The sequence below is a fragment of the Tasmannia lanceolata genome, unplaced genomic scaffold, assembly GCF_043159265.1.
Source record: "Tasmannia lanceolata isolate RefF3 unplaced genomic scaffold, GAP_Taslan_0.1 ptg000008l, whole genome shotgun sequence".
Taxonomy (NCBI): Eukaryota; Viridiplantae; Streptophyta; class Magnoliopsida; order Canellales; family Winteraceae; genus Tasmannia; species Tasmannia lanceolata.
This window is the reverse complement of record NW_027518685.1, coordinates 6,380,478-6,398,816: the sequence shown is the minus strand read 5'-3', so window position 1 is coordinate 6,398,816 and position 18,339 is coordinate 6,380,478. Positions and strand designations below refer to the sequence as shown.

The window sequence follows — 18,339 nt, the reverse complement described above, 5'->3', positions numbered from 1 at the left end:
GGGGATTCCCCGATTTGAAAGGGGAAGGGGATTATAAAAATTCCCCGGTGCGGGGAGGGGAAGGGGAAGGGGATGGAGTTGTCCCCGCCCCGCCCCGCTAATCAATGCCATTTTTTTGTAAATTTTTAAGTGTTTTTTTTAAGGAAAACTACTAGAAACTCTGTGGATCGGCTACAAGATTCCCCCAAACATAAACTTAGCTTGTCTTTTCCTTTTAATTAGCTTCTGAGAGCATTTTGGGAACTATAATAACCTTTTCACAGATGTTGAAATAATAAAGACAAGCTGAGAGCCTGAGACGCTGAGTGTATGCAATTATCAAAAAATCGTAGTGCCAACAAAATTTTAGGGTTGGATTGCAGGTTTTAATTTTCAACAAGAAAAATTTAGCTACTAGAAATTTGTTTCATGTCAGCACTAGACTGAATTGCAGTTAAAGAAATAAGTCATTTGTTGATTTTGTTCTCTTCTCCATTCTCATTTCTCATGCTCATCTGGGGGTTAACATGCTATACAGAATGAACTAATGAACATTATTTTGCGTGTGTGAGCGCCCACTTATGGACTTTTAAAGTTCATTGTGACTACTGAAATAGTTACTTTTTGCACATTGGCTGTCTGTTAATGAAGGTAATCCTAGTGCTCATTTCCTATTTATCATTCCATAATTTATGCAGAAAATTGCTGAAAGATGAGGTCCTGTTGTTATTTATGTTTGTTGTCTCATCCATGCATTTCTGATTTTGTCCATCTGTTTGTTGATCACATGAATAGAATCATAGCATTCATCACAATATTGTCTGTAATGGACGTAGAAGAAAGAAGCTCTGTTTGCTGGTTTGATTGGGTTCCAAAGAGGGGGCGGGGCGGGGATTTTGTCCCCGAAGGATGCGGGGAGGGGAAGGGGAAGGGGAAGGGGAAGGGGATTAGATATTCCCCGCGGGGAGGGGAGGGGGATTCCCCACCATCCCCGCAGAGGGGAAGGGGAAGGGGAGGGGGAAAATTCCCCGCAGAGGGGAAGGGGAAGGGGACCCCAACATCCGGCCCCGTTGCCACCCCTAGCTCCCAGTCTCCCCCAAAATCGAGAATACAGGCTCTCAATAGGTCCTCCACAATCTGGTTAACCCTCTCAGTCTGACCATCCGTCTGAGGATGATAGGCAGTACTAAAATTTAGCTTCGATCCCAAAGCCTCTTGCAACCCACGCCAAAACCCAGAAGTGAACCTGGTGTCCCTGTCTGATACTATAGAAGCAGGTACTCCATGCAATCTGATAATTTGAGCCACATACACCTCAGCCAACTTGTTCAAAGTCCAAGTCTTTTTCATGGCAATAAAATGCGCGGACTTGGTGAGACGATCAACAATCACCCAGATGCTATCACAACCGCTCTTGGTTTTGGGCAAACCCATGATGAAGTCCATAGAAATGCTATCCCACTTCCACATGGGTATTTCCAAAGGCTTTAGAGTGCCCCCAGGTTTCTGATGCTCAATTTTTATTTTCTGACAAGTCAAGCATTTCGAAACATAGCTAGCCACTTCTCTTTTCATTCCGCTCCACCAGAAATTTCTTTTCAAATCATGATACATCTTGGTGCTACCCGGGTGAATGGTGTAGCGAGACTTATGGGCCTCATCCAAGATACTCCTTCTGAGATCTTCTTTAGCTGGCACACATATCCTGTCTTTAAAGTACAAGAAACCGTCTGCCCCAATTGAAAAGTCTGGTCTGGAATCTACTTCTTTCTTCAACTTGACCAACTCTGCATCATCTGCTTGAGCCGCCTTTATTGACTCCAAAAAGTCTGACTGCACTCGAAAATTTGCTAAAACTGATTTCTCACCCACTTTGCAAACACCCAATGTCAAATCTCTAAACTGCTCAAGGAGTTTCCACTCTTCCATCATCAAGCATGCAAGTTTAGCACCTCCTTGCCTACTGAGAGCATCGGCAACCACATTGGCTTTACCCGGATGGGTAGCTCAATGTAAAATCGTAGTCCTTTAAGAACTCAAGCCACCTCCTCTGGCGCATATTTAATTCTTTCTGATCAAACAGGTATTTGAGGCTTTTGTGGTCTGTAAAAACCTCAAACTTCACACCATACAAATAATGGCTCCAGATCCTGAGCGCAAAAACCACAGCTGCCAATTCTAAGTCATGGGTGGGGTAATTCACCTCATGCCGCTTCAACTGCCGTGAGCCATATGCAATCACCTTCCCATTCTGCATAAGTACACAACCTAACCCCTTTATGGAAGCATCACTATAAATAACAAAATCCACTCCTTCAGAAGGGAGGACAAGTACAGGCGACGAAGTCAACCTCTTCTTCAATTCCTGGAAACTGAGCTCACACTCCTCCGCCCAAATAAACTTGACATTCTTTCTAGTCAGCTTGGTCAGAGGACCAGCCAATGCAGAAAATCCCTCAACAAATTTTCGGTAATAACCGGCTAGTCCTAAGAAACTTCTGACCTCAGTTGCGTTAGTAGGCTGTTTCCACTGCAATACTGCCTCTACCTTAACTGGGTCAACTGAAATGCCCTCCTTTGAGACCACGTGACCTAAGAATGTCACGCTCTCTAACCAAAACTCGCACTTGGAAAACTTGGCAAATAAATGATTCTGCCTCAAAGTTTCAAGTGCTCTCCTCAGATGCTCTGCATGATCTTCCTTGGACTTAGAATAAATGAGAATATCATCAATAAATACCACAATGAACTGATCTAAGAAGGGTTTGAAGATCCTGTTCATTACATCCATAAAGATCGCTGGAGCATTAGTCAGTCCAAATGGCATTACCACAAATTCAAAATGACCGTATCGGGTCCTGAAAGCTGTCTTGGATATGTCCTCATCTCTGACACGAAGCTGATGATACCCTGATCTGAGGTCAATCTTAGAAAAGTGACAAGCTCCCTGCAACTGGTCAAAAAGATCGTCGATCCTAGGCAAAGGATAACGATTTTTGACAGTAACCTTATTCAGTTGCCGATAATCGATGCACAAAAGGAGGCTGCCATCCTTCTTTTTAACAAATAAAACAGGAGCACCCCACGGCGAAGAACTTGGCCTGATGAATCCTTTCTCAAGCAACTCAGACAACTGTTCCTTCAATTCCTTCAACTCGGCAGGGGCCATCCGATAAGGTGCTTTGGAAATGGGTAAGGTTCCTGGCTCGAGAGCAATGGTAAAGTCGAGCTCTCTGTGGGGAGGCAACTCCGTGAGATCCTCTGGAAAAACATCAAGGAACTCACTCACCACGGAAATATCAGCTGCTGATAACCCTACACCATCATCTTCTTTCTTCACATACGCCAAGAAACCTTCACAGCCTCTACTTAACAATTTCTGGGCCCTTAATGCAGAAATAATTTTGATCTTGCCAGGGCGCTTCACACCCTCAAACAAGAATTCTTCCTCTCCGGGTATTCTGAACACCACCACCTTATGGAAACAATCCACACTGGCGTGATAAGATGCCAACCAGTCCATGCCTAGGATGACCTTGAAGTCATTCATTTTCAGCAATACAAGGTCTCCCAAAAGTTCACGGTCCCCAATTTTAATTTCACAACCCTTGCATACCAAGTCAGTAACTACCACATCGCCTACTGGTATGACCACTCTCAACGGATGTAGTAAGGGTATAGGGGATAAAGCTAATTCTCGAACAAAATCAGGCGATATAAATGATAATGTAGAGCCAGAATCAAATAAGACATGAACAGATATACCATTAACGAGAAGCTGACCTTCGATAACTGCATCGGATGCTTCAGCGTCGCGCTGACTCAAGGCAAAGACCCGATTGATAGGAGCTTGGGGTGCATTTCTTCCTTGGACTGGTATGAGATTTGGGTTTCCCCTCCACTGATTTTGCTGCTGCGGCTGGGGTGGAGGTCTAGGAAGAGCCCGCTGCTGCTGCTGCTGATATGGCTGCCTGGCATACTGCTGATGCTTCTTCTTAGGGCAATCCCTCTGCTTGTGGTTCGGATCCCCACAATTGAAACAAACGTTCATAGATTTCCAGCACTGGCCTGAATGGAATTTTCCACAAAGAGAGCACAAGGTCTGGGATTGCGAACCACCATCTGTCCTCTGCTTTTTGAGTGGAGGTCCCTGATTCCTGCTAATAAATGATTGAGATCTAGCTGCTTGCACAGATTTCTCGCAGTCTTCCGCCACTTCGGCCTTCTCACAGGCCTCTGCCAAGGTCCTAGTACCAAGGTTAACGATACTCGCCTTAATGGAAGGGCGAAGACCGCTAACAAATTTCCGAACCCGATCTGCCTCCGTCGCTGCGTATCCAGGTGCAAACCGCGAAAGCTCTCTGAACTTGGCTCCATACTGAGCCACAGTCAACGCCCCCTGCTTTAGTTCTGCGAATTGCCCCGCCAACTGATCTCTTATGCGCTCCGAAAAGAACTGTTCATTAAAGCGAGACTTGAACTGTCCCCAAGTTCCAGACAAAACTGCGGGATAGTTCTGAATCATAGTCCGCCACCAGACACCCGCCTCTCCCTTCAGTAGGAAGGAAGCAAAACGAATCTTCTGAATGTTAGAGCACTCCATCACGGCAAAGATCCCCTCTACCTCTGTAAGCCAATGGTCTGCCACTAAGGGGTCACCTGAACCAGTAAACTCAGATGGGTGGTAGTCTCGGAACTGACGATGCACCTGAGAGGCATCCTCACGAGGCCTCGACTCCTGACGAGCCCCGAGATTGGCTGCGATGGCCTGAAGGGCGGTCTGATTAGCTATTTGATTCTGTCTAAGAATTTCTGCCAGCATTTGCAGACCATCCTGATTTTGAGGTTGAACTGGGTCAGGTCCATCTAGGCCATGCGCACCGAGCTGAGCTGGTTCATGTCCATCATTATTAGGGACATTAGCCTGGTTAGCAGCTCCCCTCCTCTGATACATCTGCAAAATGAACAATTATATAATCATATGTATATATCGATGACATAATTTTTTATTTTTTTTTTATTACTAGGAAGTACCATACTAATAGAAGGCTTTGTTGCCATTGATTGAGTAGTATTAAAATTTAGTACTGTGTCTTCCCTTTAAAGGTATAGAAATCAGAGTGCATATATTTTGATCGACAATTCTTAATTGTCTACCCCAATCCTATAATCTACCCACTCTCACGTACTCCAGGTATTTCACAAAAACCTAGAGCTCTGATACCACAACTGTAACGACCCGATTTCCGTCGAGTCGCTACGAGCAAAAGAACGCAAAAATCATGGAAATTTTTTTTTTTTTTTTATAAGCAGCAACCACGATAGAATCTTATTCCAACTTAATATGTCTTACCATAACAATTTCAATACTCATACTTCAAAAGAAAAGCGAAGTTTTAAATTACCAAAGTCCAAACTAAATAAAGTCTTGATAGAAATAAAAATGGTAAATGACGCAAGACGTCAAAATGCAAAAACCCCAGAAACGAACTCTCTGATCACACAGTCCCTTATCCCAAGGTTCCTTCATTTGCAAATGCTCCACCATTTAACGCCTCAACCCCTGTGGTGGAGTAAACAACGTCAGAGCAGGGTCCTCCAGAGACCAAGCAGAGTAAGAGAGACAATATAAAAAGTACAGGCAATATAATCCAGATCCTTAATAATATCTAGGAACAATAATAAAGACTGAAATAAATTACAATATCCACGGCAATATAAATAAAAGGAGTGGTAATAATTCAAATTTATACTATGTATGCAACAATTTTATAAATTGAGACAGCACATTCCCCAGGTACATCCGGCTTTTCCCCACTTTATTTTTCTGTCAGTTCTTTTCTGACTTTCCCTTTTTTTTTTTCTTTTTGCCGGTGTCCTTGCCGCACGACTACCCACTACCCCTGTCTAAAGGTAGTGGCGTTATGGACTCGGATTTCGGTCTCGCATTTAATGCCGAGCCGTTTCGGGGATACTATCCCTTTCTGGATGGTTTGCCAACGAAAGGCTGTACACGCTTCTCGCGTTGGCCTTTGGACCTTAGGTCCCAGGATGATACCACCACACCCTTAATTTCCCCTTCACTCTCCCCCATGTATGATATGCAATTAAGAATTTAAGTACATTACCTTTGCCTTCCTTCCTGCATTACTTCGCATAAGATTTTAGAACAAATCATTTTTCATTTCAATTCATTTGATTCCAGCCAAGCAAGTATAAATTAACTAAGCAGGTATTAATAAGGCAAAATTTATAAGTAGAGCTACATTGCATAGACAAGTTATATTGAAAACTATTACAAGGCAAGGTCTAGCTGTCACCTGCCTTCTTTTTTTTTTTAAACCCGGAGATGTGTGAGATTAAGATGGCCCCTTTATGTGGGAGATGGAAGTAGTAGGCCTGTAGATCAATTATTTAAAAAAAATATTATAAACGTCACTGATGAGATCTTAACCCTACATAAAATTACATAAAATTTGTACTAAGAGGGCTGCTAGCGTAGAATTGATTTATTGAAAATTATACAAGAAAAGTCATTTTGTAGAATTTATTAGGAACTGATAAAACTGTGTATTACCACTTTTTAGGAAATTAAAAGTCCTTTATATAGGTTTTATTTGTGAACAAAAGTACAAAAATGCAGGAACAGACGTATGTCTTTTTTTTTTTTTTTTTTTTTTTTAAAACAACGAATAAACAAATAGGGGGGGTGTCCCAAGGTAAAAACAAGGGCATAAGCATGTACATATTTCGTTCTTTCTTTTCTCTTTCTGCCTTGCTTTATTCGATTACAGCATCTCTAATTTCATTTTAACGAAGATAAGGGTTTTTGCAGGTGATTAAATCGTGAGATTTGGCACGGAAAAATCGTGGAATCGATATGGTTAATGTATAAATCATTTTATTTATTTTATTTTTCCTTTTTGCATCTGCTTCTTTGGTTTGCAGAAACCCTATTTCCATTTTTAACGAGATGAGGTTTTGCAGGTTTAAACATGAAATAGAGTATGAAGAAATCAAAAAATGGAATGGGTAAGGTATAAATCACTTTATTTATTTTTCTCATTTTGCATCTTGCTTCCTTTGATTATAAAATCCATGTATTTCTTTTTAACACATATTGGGTTTTTGCAGGTGATGAAATCGTGAGATTTGAGCATGGAGAAAAACGTGAAACGAGATGGGTAATGTATAAATCATTTATTTATTTTCCTTTTTGTATCTTGCTTTGTTAGCTGCAAAAACCCTAATTTATTTTAACGTGGATGTGGTTTTCTGCAGGTTTTTGGAGCTTGAGATATAGGGCATGGCAAAATTCATGAAATTGAAATGGGTTTTACAGAATAACAAGAAGGGTTTCATCGCATACACAGTTTTGGGGATGAAATTCCATGATTTCAAAAATTTGATGAAGAAGATGCAAGGGATTTCAAGAAATTAAAAAAATCAACATACCTCTCGGTGGCGATGAATGGGGAAAACGAAGAATCAAGATGGGATTCTCGTCCAAGAACCGTCCGAGCCTCTCTTTTCTTCCTCTCTCTCTCACTGTATTCTTTCCCCTCTTCTTCTCTTGATTTTGCTCTTAACAATGAGGTATGTAATTGATTTGGGAGAGATTTTTATGTATTTCTAAGCAAGGATGGATGTTACCACCAAATAAATTCGATCCATAAAGAAATCTTCCGTTTTGCCCATATTTTTCTAAAATTTTGAGATCGTGCTTTCCTTCCTCATAATTTCCAACGGTTTTTCCTTTTAATTGATACTAGCCTTTTTAATTTAGTCATCAAATGCCCCTAATTACTTCCCTTAATTATGAATAATGAACAGCTTAATGCAGTTTTTAGATTTAATTTTAGATTTAATGAGGGTATTTAATGAGGGTAGTCTTTACAAGAATCCATGCATGTGACATTTGATGAGAGAGAGCCAACACCTCAAGAAATGCCACATGATGAGGATGAACCTAATGAACATCTCTTACCTAAGTTAAGTGCTCCTCCCCATGCATCTACAAGTAATACATTGCCCAGTGAGGAAGTAGAAAATGAAGAAGATGACTCATTGCCTAGGGATAGGAGAATATTGGTAGATCATCCTGAATCCCAAATCTTAGGTGATGCCACATCGCCGGTAAGAACTAGATCATACTATCGTAGTGTGAGCAATAACTTGGCGTTCCTATCCGAATTGGAGCCTAAGTCCATCAAGGAAGCCGAAAAGGATGAATATTGGTTGATGGCCATGCAAGAAGAACTAAGTCAATTCGAAAGGAACAAGGTGTGGAAGCTAGTGCCTAGACCTAGTGATCATCCAGTCATTGGCACGAGATGGGTGTATAGAAACAAGTTGGATGAAAATGGAATTATCACTAGAAACAAAGCTAGGCTTGTAGCCCAAGGGTACAATCAGGATGAAGGAATAGACTATGATGAGACATTTGCTCATGTTGCCCGTATGGAAGCCATTAGGATACTCTTGGCATATGTATCTCATAAAGGATTTAAACTATATCAAATGGATGTCAAAAGTGCCTTTCTAAATGGCTATATCCAAGAGGAAGTGTATGTTGAGCAACCTCCAGGTTTTGAAGACTTCAAACACCCAAATCATGTCTTCAGGCTTGATAAAGCTTTATATGGATTAAAGCAAGCTCCTAGAGCTTGGTATGAGAGGCTTTACACTTTCTTAGTTGAAAAAGGTTTTGAGATGGGAAAGGTGGATAAAACATTATTTATCAAAAGAGAAAATCAAGATATCCTCCTTGTCCAGATCTATGTGAATGATACCATCTGTGGCTCAACTAATCAAAAAATGTGTGATGAATTTGCAACTCTAATGAAAGATGAATTTGAAATGAGCATGATGGGTGAGTTAACCTACTTCTTGGGACTCCAAATTAAACAATACAAAAATGGAATATTTTTAAATCAAGAAAAATATACAAAGGAGTTATTAAAGAAGTATGGCATGGATAGCAGTAAGACATCAAGAATTCCCATGAGTACTACTGCTAAGCTAGAAAATGATGAATTTGGCAAATCTGTGGATCAGAAGATGTATAGGGGTATGATAGGTAGCTTACTCTATTTGACAGCCAGCAGACCAGACATTATGTTTACTGTCTGTCTCTGTGCTCGATTTCAATCGGATCCAAAGGAGTCTCACCTATCGGCAGTCAAGAAGATCTTCAAGTACTTAAGAGGAACCCAAAGTCTAGGACTATGGTATGAAAGATCATCTTCATTTACTCTCATCGGATATTCAGATGTAGACTTCGCCGGATGTAGAGCAGATAGGAAAAGCGCTAGTGGGACTTGCCAATTCTTGGGCAAATCACTTGTTTCATGGTTTAGCAAGAAGCAAAATTCAGTAGCTCTGTCCACAACAGAAGCAGAATATGTGGCAGCTGGAGCTTGTTGTGCTCAAGTCCTATGGATGAAAAGCACATTGAAGGACTATTGCATTAAAATGGAAAATATTCTCATCAAATGTGACAACACTAGTGCTATAAGCTTAACAAAGAACCCCATACAACACTCAAGAACAAAACACATTGAGATTAGGCACCACTTCATTAGAGATCACTCACAAAAAGGGGATATTTGCTTAAAGTATATCAACACTGAAAATCAATTAGCGGATATCTTTACAAAACCCCTTAGTGATGATAGAATTTGTTATATCCGAAGTGCCTTAAACATTTGGAGTGCGGATCAAGTCAAAGAAATTGCCAAATAAATACTTTGTGCCTTTCACCAGCTTATCTATATAGTATTTATATATATCATCTTTGTTTGGTAGTATCTGCATGAATGAGATGTCAAATATTAATCTTAAAAGTCACTCAATTGGTACTCTTAGCCTTCTTAGTTTTCTAAGTTGAAGAGGTACTTTCACTTTAATTAAAATACCTAACATTTTGACATATGTCAACATCTCGATCATGAACAGGTATATATGCATTACTTGGTTATATATATTTTTATATATTTTTATACCATAAGCATTGATTTAGGGGGAGTACCTAACTCAATCTTTATCCACTCCTAAATTGCTTTATTTTTTACACCATTTTCTGTCGATGACAAAAGGGGGAGAAGTTTGAAATTGATTATCTATTCAATTTACTTTATGCACCATATGCTTTTAATTGTTATCATTTATCTGTGTGCATATATTGAGGGGGAGTTCCAGTATTCACTTGCCTACTATGTCACTCCACACACACCTCATAATCAATTTTGTTTGTCATCATAAAAAAGGGGGAGATTGTAAGCCCAAGGGTCTACTCTCCTATCTTGTTTTGATGATTCTAAACATAATTGATTGTGTTTTTGAATACTAATCAATTTGCTTTGAAGTGTTGTGTTTAAGATAGGATTGATCATTGAAGAAACCAACACACAACATGGTCATGCTTGAAGATGTACCCAACAAGAGTCAAATGAGCTAAGTGGAGCTCACATCATCTCTCAAGCAAGCATACAAAGATGGAAGATCAACTTGAAGACCAAAGCTAAAGAGAAATTGAAGGTTGCATAGGTATCATTGTACATCTCCTCTCTTTAGATTTTCAAGTCAAGGCAAAGTATTTTCAGAATATTTTTCAAAGAACACTTAAAGAACTTTAAAGGTTTAGTGAATGATTATGTGGTGGACCAACATGTTGGGACCCTCATAAACATTCCATAATTATCATAGGAGTTGAGTTCCAAAACCCAAAAAATCAAATAAGCAAAAAATACAAAAACTGCTGATTTTTTAGGCTTCTCGGAACTCCGAGATTTTTCTCGGAGCTCCGAGCTCGGAACTCCGAGAGTTCTCTTGGAACTCCGAGAAATGGTCCAGTAGCTTCTGGCCATTTTCTCGGAACTCCGAGAAATGGTCCAGTAGAATATTTTGTTCTTCTGGCCGTTCTCGGAACTCCGAGAACCTCGCGACAGGTGAGAATATAGCCGTTGGGATTTGAATAAATTTGTGATTTTTGTTATTGCCACCCCCAAACGGTCATATTCTTTGGAGAGGCTATATATACAACATCTAGAGGATTCATTTACTCTCTCTTGATGATTTGAAAACCTCCTTAAGCATTAAAGAAAACTTGCAATCCATTTTTGCTTAAGATTTTGTTTTTCTTCCCACACTTGCCTTGCACTTGCAAATTTCTTGAGTTGGGATATTTAGAGCTTTCACTTGCAACTACCATCATTGAAGAGCAATCAAGGGTCTACAAAGAGCATCAAGCTTTCAAGAAGAAGCCAAGCTATTCAATCTTCATTTCTTGCAAAGGTGGCTAGGGCATCCTACTTTAATAGCCTAGGGAGCACCGCTTAGAACTCGGCGGAGAAGGAGAGTCTATTGTAAAGGTGTAAGGGCATCCTCATTTAATATCCCTTGGAAGTGTAACCGCCTCGGAGACGGGCATCGTGGAGGTCTCGCATAGTGGAAATCCTTAAGGACGATCTTAAGAAGAGTGGAGTAGGGCTTTGCCCGAACAACTATACATCGGTGTGTCTCTTCCATTATCTTGCACTTTCATTCTTTTTGGTTTAACATTTCACTTTGTCTTTCAATCTTATTTGCACTAACCAAAAATTCAATCAAGAGAAGAAAATTCAAATTAGGGTTTATAATTAATTATCAAAAGGGCTAATTAAGTGTTAAAATCAATTCACCCCCCCTCTTGTTTATTTCAACCTCCTTGATAAAACACCAACAAGCTCACCACTCTATTAGTTCTAGTAGTAGTACTCATAGTTTTAAATTTCGGTATCGGCTAAAATTTCGGACTTATCCGAAACCAAATTTCGGTCGAAATTTGGTACAAAAGCTCGAAACACCGTTTTTTTGGGTCGAAATTTCGACCGAAACTCTGTAAAAGAATAAAAAAGTAATATTTTTTTAACAAATTTCGCCGAAATTAACGAAATTTCGACCTTTCGACCGAAATTTTGTACGTTTCGGATATTTCGGATTTCGGTCATTTTGTTGTCGGTGTTGACCAAAATTTCAGATTTCAGTCGAAATTTCAAACCATGGTAGTACTATAGTCCAACCAATGCATTGTTTTTTTGTTTGTGTCATTTATCTTTAGAGTCATTAAAATGTTTGTTCCCTCATTTCTTTAGCTCTAGCAGTTTGGATGTTCAATATGCAGTCTGTGAGTTTGTTTAACATTTTTGTACTTCTTATCTTTTCCTCTTTTTTTTGGTAGTTATGCTGGGCTTGAAACCCCGACCTTATCCTTAGTACTAATAAAAGTGTACTGTTCATTTTGATATATGGGGACCTTCTGCTACGATTTTATTTAGCGATCGTTATTTTGTAATATTTGTGGATGATTGAACCAGCAGTACACGGGTATATTCTGATGAAGTCTAAGGATGAGGTCTTTTCTATATTTCAAAACTTCCATGCGATGATCCATACTAGGTTTGACAAACATATATGAGTTCTTATCTTGATGACCATGGGATATGATACGTCTCTCTTATTCTGTGCAGTCCAGACAGGGTCCTTAGGAGTTCTAGTTGTTGGGGTAGTTGTTAGGCTTGGATAAGATAAGGCATGGGACAGTTAGTGATAAGAGCCTATTGTTGAGTTGTAGTGTCAAGGAGTCTTTGATTGGAGTTTGTTGCTGATTCTTAGGAAGGTAGTTTCTTTGTTTTTCTTGGAGTCTTTGTGTATATAGCTAACTCTCATCTATGAATAAAAAACCGTGAACTTTATTCCCAACTTTCTCTTCTCTATTTTCTCTTTTAGTTCTTGAATCCTCTTTGAGTAGTGTTTCGACAACACCATAGCTCGAGGTAGAAAGAAAGGTGGCTCTTGATAGTCTCAATTTGGAACCAATTTGGTATCAGAGCTGTACGATCCAATGGCTGATGGAACAAGAATATCCCACATGGATGGGAGGGTGCAGACACTCCAAGCCTCTCAAGATGAGCTCAAGGAAATGACAGAGCGACACGGTGCACTGCCACATGAGATTCTGGAGAAACTGAATAAGTTGAAGCCAGCACCTAGGGACCCAGAAGGCTCTATTGTCCGCTCTCAAGCACAAGGAAGCTTACCTTTGCGTAGCAGCACGACTGGAGGCAATTGTCAATCCTTCGAAACCAACGGAGGCATCCAAATTTCAACCATTGTCGAAGTAATTGGATTTCAGTCGCTTTGATGGAAAAAATCCAAACGGGTGGATCCTGAAGGCCAAGCTTTATTGTAGGTACCATCAACATCAAGTACCAATGGAACAAAGGTTAATAGTAGCAGCTCTTAATAATATTCAAAAAAAAAAGTAGCAGCTCTTAATATGGAAGGCAACCCTCTTGCATGGCACCAATGGTACATCGATTATAAGCCAGATGCGACGTGGGACGACTTGGTGGATGCTATGGACGCTCATTTTGGACCCGCTCGTAGTGGGAATTATGTTGGTCGTCTATCCAAGCTCTGCCAAGTCTCTATAATCCAAGAATTTTAGGTGCTCTTGAACAAGGTCAAAGGTTTGTTTGAATCTTACCTTATTGAGGTTTTTATCAGTGGCCTCGAAGACGAGCTATGAGTTGGTGTTCAAAAGATGAAGTCAGTCACACTACCTGAAGCCTTCAACCTAGCTAGGCTCCGGGAGGAAGATGAGGCTATTTGTCATCGTCGTCATCATGTATATTTGGACAGTACCAATATTAGTTCGACCACCACAACCAGGAATCCTTCGATTCCGCGCATCAAGCGCCTCATGCCAGCCGAATTATAAAGGGCAAAAATTATTTTTGATAGAAGGTGTTGAACTTGATGACAAGGAGGAAGAATATGGAAAGGATAATAAAGGATGTGATCAGTCCTGGAAGGAGCGTTGCCCAGGAATCGTCCTTGAGGACAAGGTCGTTGTAAGAGGGGTAGGATGATACATCTCTTTTCTTCTGTGCAGTCCAGAATCCTTAGGAGTTCTAGTTTTTTGGCGTAGTTGTTAGGTTTGGATGAGATAAGGCATGAGTCAGTTAGTGATAAGAGTCTATTGTTGAGTTGTAGGGAGTCTTTTATTGGAGTTTGTTGCTGATTTGGCGCACGATTGTCATGGAAAAGGGGGAGAGGATCAAGATATCCCCGGCTCATTCGCGTCGTTGAAACCAGTGTACCCTGAAAAAGACAAAATCTTTTGACCATTAATGTCACAGAAAATTCTTCTAATTCCTGCCTGACTGGTTTTCCTTTAGAACTTCCATCAATGTTCAACTTCATCGATCCAGGAGGAGGAGGACTCCAAGGTTTAAGGCTTTGCCATGGGGTTTAAGATGATTTCAAAGTCTAGATAAGAGCCTTTGATTATTGAAGAGGATTACTCGAATGTGATTGCCTGGGCCAGAAACAGAGCACCTGGGCCGTGGAAACTAATAGGTGTAATAACAGAAATTAGAGATTCAGTATCAGCCATCAACCCATCCTTGCAGCATAGGTCGGCAAACGAGGCAACCAACAAACTCGCAAAGGGAGGAGCACATAGAGAAGGGGAGGTGCTGCTCATCACGGGTTGAGTCTAATTTGCAGTGAGAGGGTATTGTGGATATGATTCAGACTGTCTATTACATGGAAACATGGTTTTAAATTTGGACTGAAACTGAAATTTTACGAAATCCGAAATAATTTCTGATTTCCCGGATTTCTGCCGAAATTTCGTTAAATTGATTTTTTTTTTTCAAAAAAATATAAATTTTCCAGAATTTCGGCCGAAATTTCAGTTTTGGGCCAAAGTTTTGGAATGGAAATAGATATAAGCTACGATATATGGAGGTGTACAATCTGTGGCGGCTTCAGTAACAAGCACAATCCTCTTCCGGCATGCATTGTCAAACTGATATTGATCCCTCAGTGATCGATATGGCACAGTTTCGGTTATCAATATCCGAGTGTCCCTTGCAGGGGTAGAAATATAGAGGAATATCTATGTTTTGTCTCCTATAATATCTGACAGATTGCAATAATCTGAACAGGGGTATTAGCGTTGAACTGTGATCAGATAGTTATTATTGGGCGTAGAAAGAAACCTCAGGGCAGGGGTTGAGGTGCAGGCAGAGGTTGAGAAGTAGTTGCATGAAGTTTCGCATCAGTGCGATGTCTTGTCCCCGTGAATGTAATATAATTACAGCATTAATAAAGTAGTTATCTTACAAAAGAAAGAAACTTCAGGAAATGCTATAATAAGAACAAATACATACTTAGAAACCATCACATAAGCAAGACAATAATCTATAATGGTTTAAAACATCAAACACCTAGTGACATGCACTATCCCGCAGGTCTGATAATGTAGCACATACCAAATTTCACATGTAATTCATATAAATATTGATACATAACATATGCACAACATTTCGCATGCATTTATGTAACACAGACTGATAAAGTATGCTACTATTATAGTTACGATCTTGGTTGATGCATTTCAGTCGTTTCGGTTTTAGTGGGCATGAAAACAGAAACATTCTGGTTATTTCATGTCAGTTTTGGTGGAAGTTTAAAACCATGGTAGTAGGGTCAGTGGACCTAACATGAGGGCATCTGGAAAACAGCGAAGTGAGTAGATGGATGTTGGGAACTATCTTAGGTGTGGTTGAGTGTCTTCTTTGATGAAGATGATGTAATGAGGTGAGGCTAGCAACTAAAATACTCTACGAGAAATAAACAGATAACATATAGTCCATGATATACACATTTAACCTACTGTATGAAAATATCGAGTATGGATATCATATTCAAAATAATGGAGGGACTGTTTTCTTGGGAGTTTGAGGACATAAAAGTGCTAACTCATGCTGGCACACGGGGGGAGTATCCAAACATAGCACAACTATCAACAGTAGTATCTGGTATCACTTTAGTTGGAGCTGCATATCTGTAGAAAAGGAAGCTTATGTGGCTTATATTCTTCAAGTTACCTTCTTTAGAAGGCTCACTTGATGCACTTCTTTAACTTTTATTAAGGAATCTTATAATTTCAACTTTTATTGTACTTTAAAGTTCTCAGTTGCTAACGAACATATGGGATTCTCTTTTTAAGTCGTAACGTGAATACCGTACTGATTTGTAGCAAAAAAAAAGGGGGGCCCAATAATAACTAAAACTGTTAGTCAGCCTTAGAAAATTAGAACATTCAATTGAAAGCACTTGCAGTCTTTAACAGCTCAAATTTCTACAAGTTATACATTATTATGCAGCTGGTTATATTTATATAAATGTCAAAGCCAAACTTTCTGGTTATATTTGCAGTCTTTACATAAATGCAGCTGGTTATATTTACATAATGAGGAGATGGTTCATTCACTGCAGTTTTGTCAGGGAGATATGGAGGTGTGTGCTTGCCTTATTCTAGGTGTGTGTTCCTCAATCATATATGTGAGATGATTGGGCATTTGACCCTCAATCCCAGAGGGGTAAGACTCTATGGAAAGTTGATTTTGTGACTGCTCTTTGGCTCTTGTAGAAGGAGAGAAATTGCATTGTTTTCAAAGAGACTTTGAGGCAATTGTATGCCATTTTTCGGACAATATTTACGACAGTTGTGTCTTGGGCTAGTGGTGAAAAGAAGCACAGGTTCGTACCAGACAGATATATGAGTCATTTAGGGAGTGTAATATGGATAGCGTCTTTATTAATAACTGACCATCACATATGTGGTTTTCTCCACCACTTGGGTTCTTTAAGCAGAACTTTGATGGTTCCAGCCTAGGGAATCCTAATCTTGCTGGCATCACAGGTATTTTCAGGGATTATGAGTGTTTTCAGATGGGCTTTAACCAAAGTTTTAAATGTCAGTTTCAGTATGTGTGTAGCTCTCCACGAAAATAGAAACATGTCGATTTCAGTCATAAATTTCTGTGGAAATCCTGTAAAATAATGGAACTTTATAAAAATTAACGCAAATAATGGAACTTAAGGCGAACTTAGAAAATGCAAAAATAAGCACAAACACACAACCATCACATGAGCAAGTCATTCATCCATAATGGTTTAATAATTCAAACAACTAATAGCATGAGTTGTTGCGGATGTGACTGGAATAGTGAGATCTAATTCTAAATTGAAAATGTAAACAACCATGTTATACACATAAACCGGATACTTCAAATAAACACAAAATGTAAGAAAAAGCCACTCCAGTCATTAATTTCATAAAAAGTAGAATATGATGTTGAAAATTTAAAGGATTTCCTAAAAAAAATTATTTAATAAAATTTTTAAAAAAAAAAAAATCTGACTCCCTTAGTCGGTAAATTGAGCAAGAATAAATCATATATAAAAAATTTAGAAACTGACATGCTTATAGATAAGGGCTTTTGGGGGGGAAACAAATTATTTTGTATTTTAAAAGGATTTTGATTTTCTAACAAATATTTTAAAATAAAGCATGTTTTATTTATATTTATTTCTAACAAATATAAATAAAACAATAAATTAAAAAATCTGACTCTTTCAATCAGTAGATCAGCCAAGAAGAACTTGCATATAATTAAATTAGAAGTTAATATACATATATGATTAGTTTCTATTCGAAAATATATTTTTTCTGATTTTTAAAACTATAAATCTATTTTTTAATGGTAAACTATAAATCTATTAAAAATGAAAATCCGTGCAGTAATCCATGTGCAAATAAATCAAATCAACCATAGTTGATGCATTGTATCATAATTCAAGAAACAAGAAAATAAACAAAATGGGAAAACCAAAGCTTCTCTATGCACTTCTTTAGTCGAAATTTTGACATGTCCACCAAAGTTATTTCTATAATTTACTTGCTAAAGTGTTAGTGTTTCGGTCGACATGACCGAAATCTATAAATATTGACGGAATGAACTCGTTTAAGTGGGGATGGAAACAAGAACATGATGACCATTTCGGGTGGGTTTCAACTGACATTTAGCACCATGTCTTTTTCTAAACCAATCGCAGTGGCAGATTGCAAGGCTGAAGTCCTTTGCTCAAGCAGATTTGAATATGAACAACCCTAAAAATTAAGGCATGAGAATTGTTGGTGCTGGGAGACCCAAAAGGGCCCAAAACAATGTCATGACAGAACCTATGATGAGAAGGAAGTCACTTGAGATCGCAAAAGCCAAGTGAATCTCAAATTAAGAAGACTTGTATTGGAGGGTCCAAAGATAGTGTCAAATATCAGAGCATGAGTTTCAGTGCCTCCGTGTTTCTCAAAACATCAATCTAATACTGTAGGAGCATATAGATGGAAGTATCACAGCCCAACCACATAGACACACAAATCAGTCTCATAATTCAGATTCATAACACAGCTACTACAAAAATATAAAATGAGAAAACAGACGTCTACCCCAATTTAAT

At 39.1% G+C, this 18,339-nt stretch overlaps 2 protein-coding genes across 2 annotated transcripts in view; both read right to left on the bottom strand.

The window, feature by feature from the left end:
- The window catches only part of LOC143884120 (calcium-dependent protein kinase 2-like), a 32,957-nt gene that overhangs the window by 13,383 nt on the left and 1,235 nt on the right, over positions 1–18,339 (bottom strand). The gene's annotated exons all lie outside the window — the stretch shown is intronic.
- Positions 1,964–17,086, bottom strand: LOC143884119 (uncharacterized). The gene is made up of 2 exons (XM_077387520.1): positions 7,435–17,086; positions 1,964–6,378 (listed from the first exon to the last, which is right to left on the bottom strand). The coding sequence occupies exon 2, from the start codon at positions 4,931–4,933 to the stop codon at positions 1,970–1,972; it is 2,964 nt and encodes a 987-aa protein (XP_077243635.1). The 5' UTR covers positions 4,934–6,378; positions 7,435–17,086; the 3' UTR covers positions 1,964–1,969.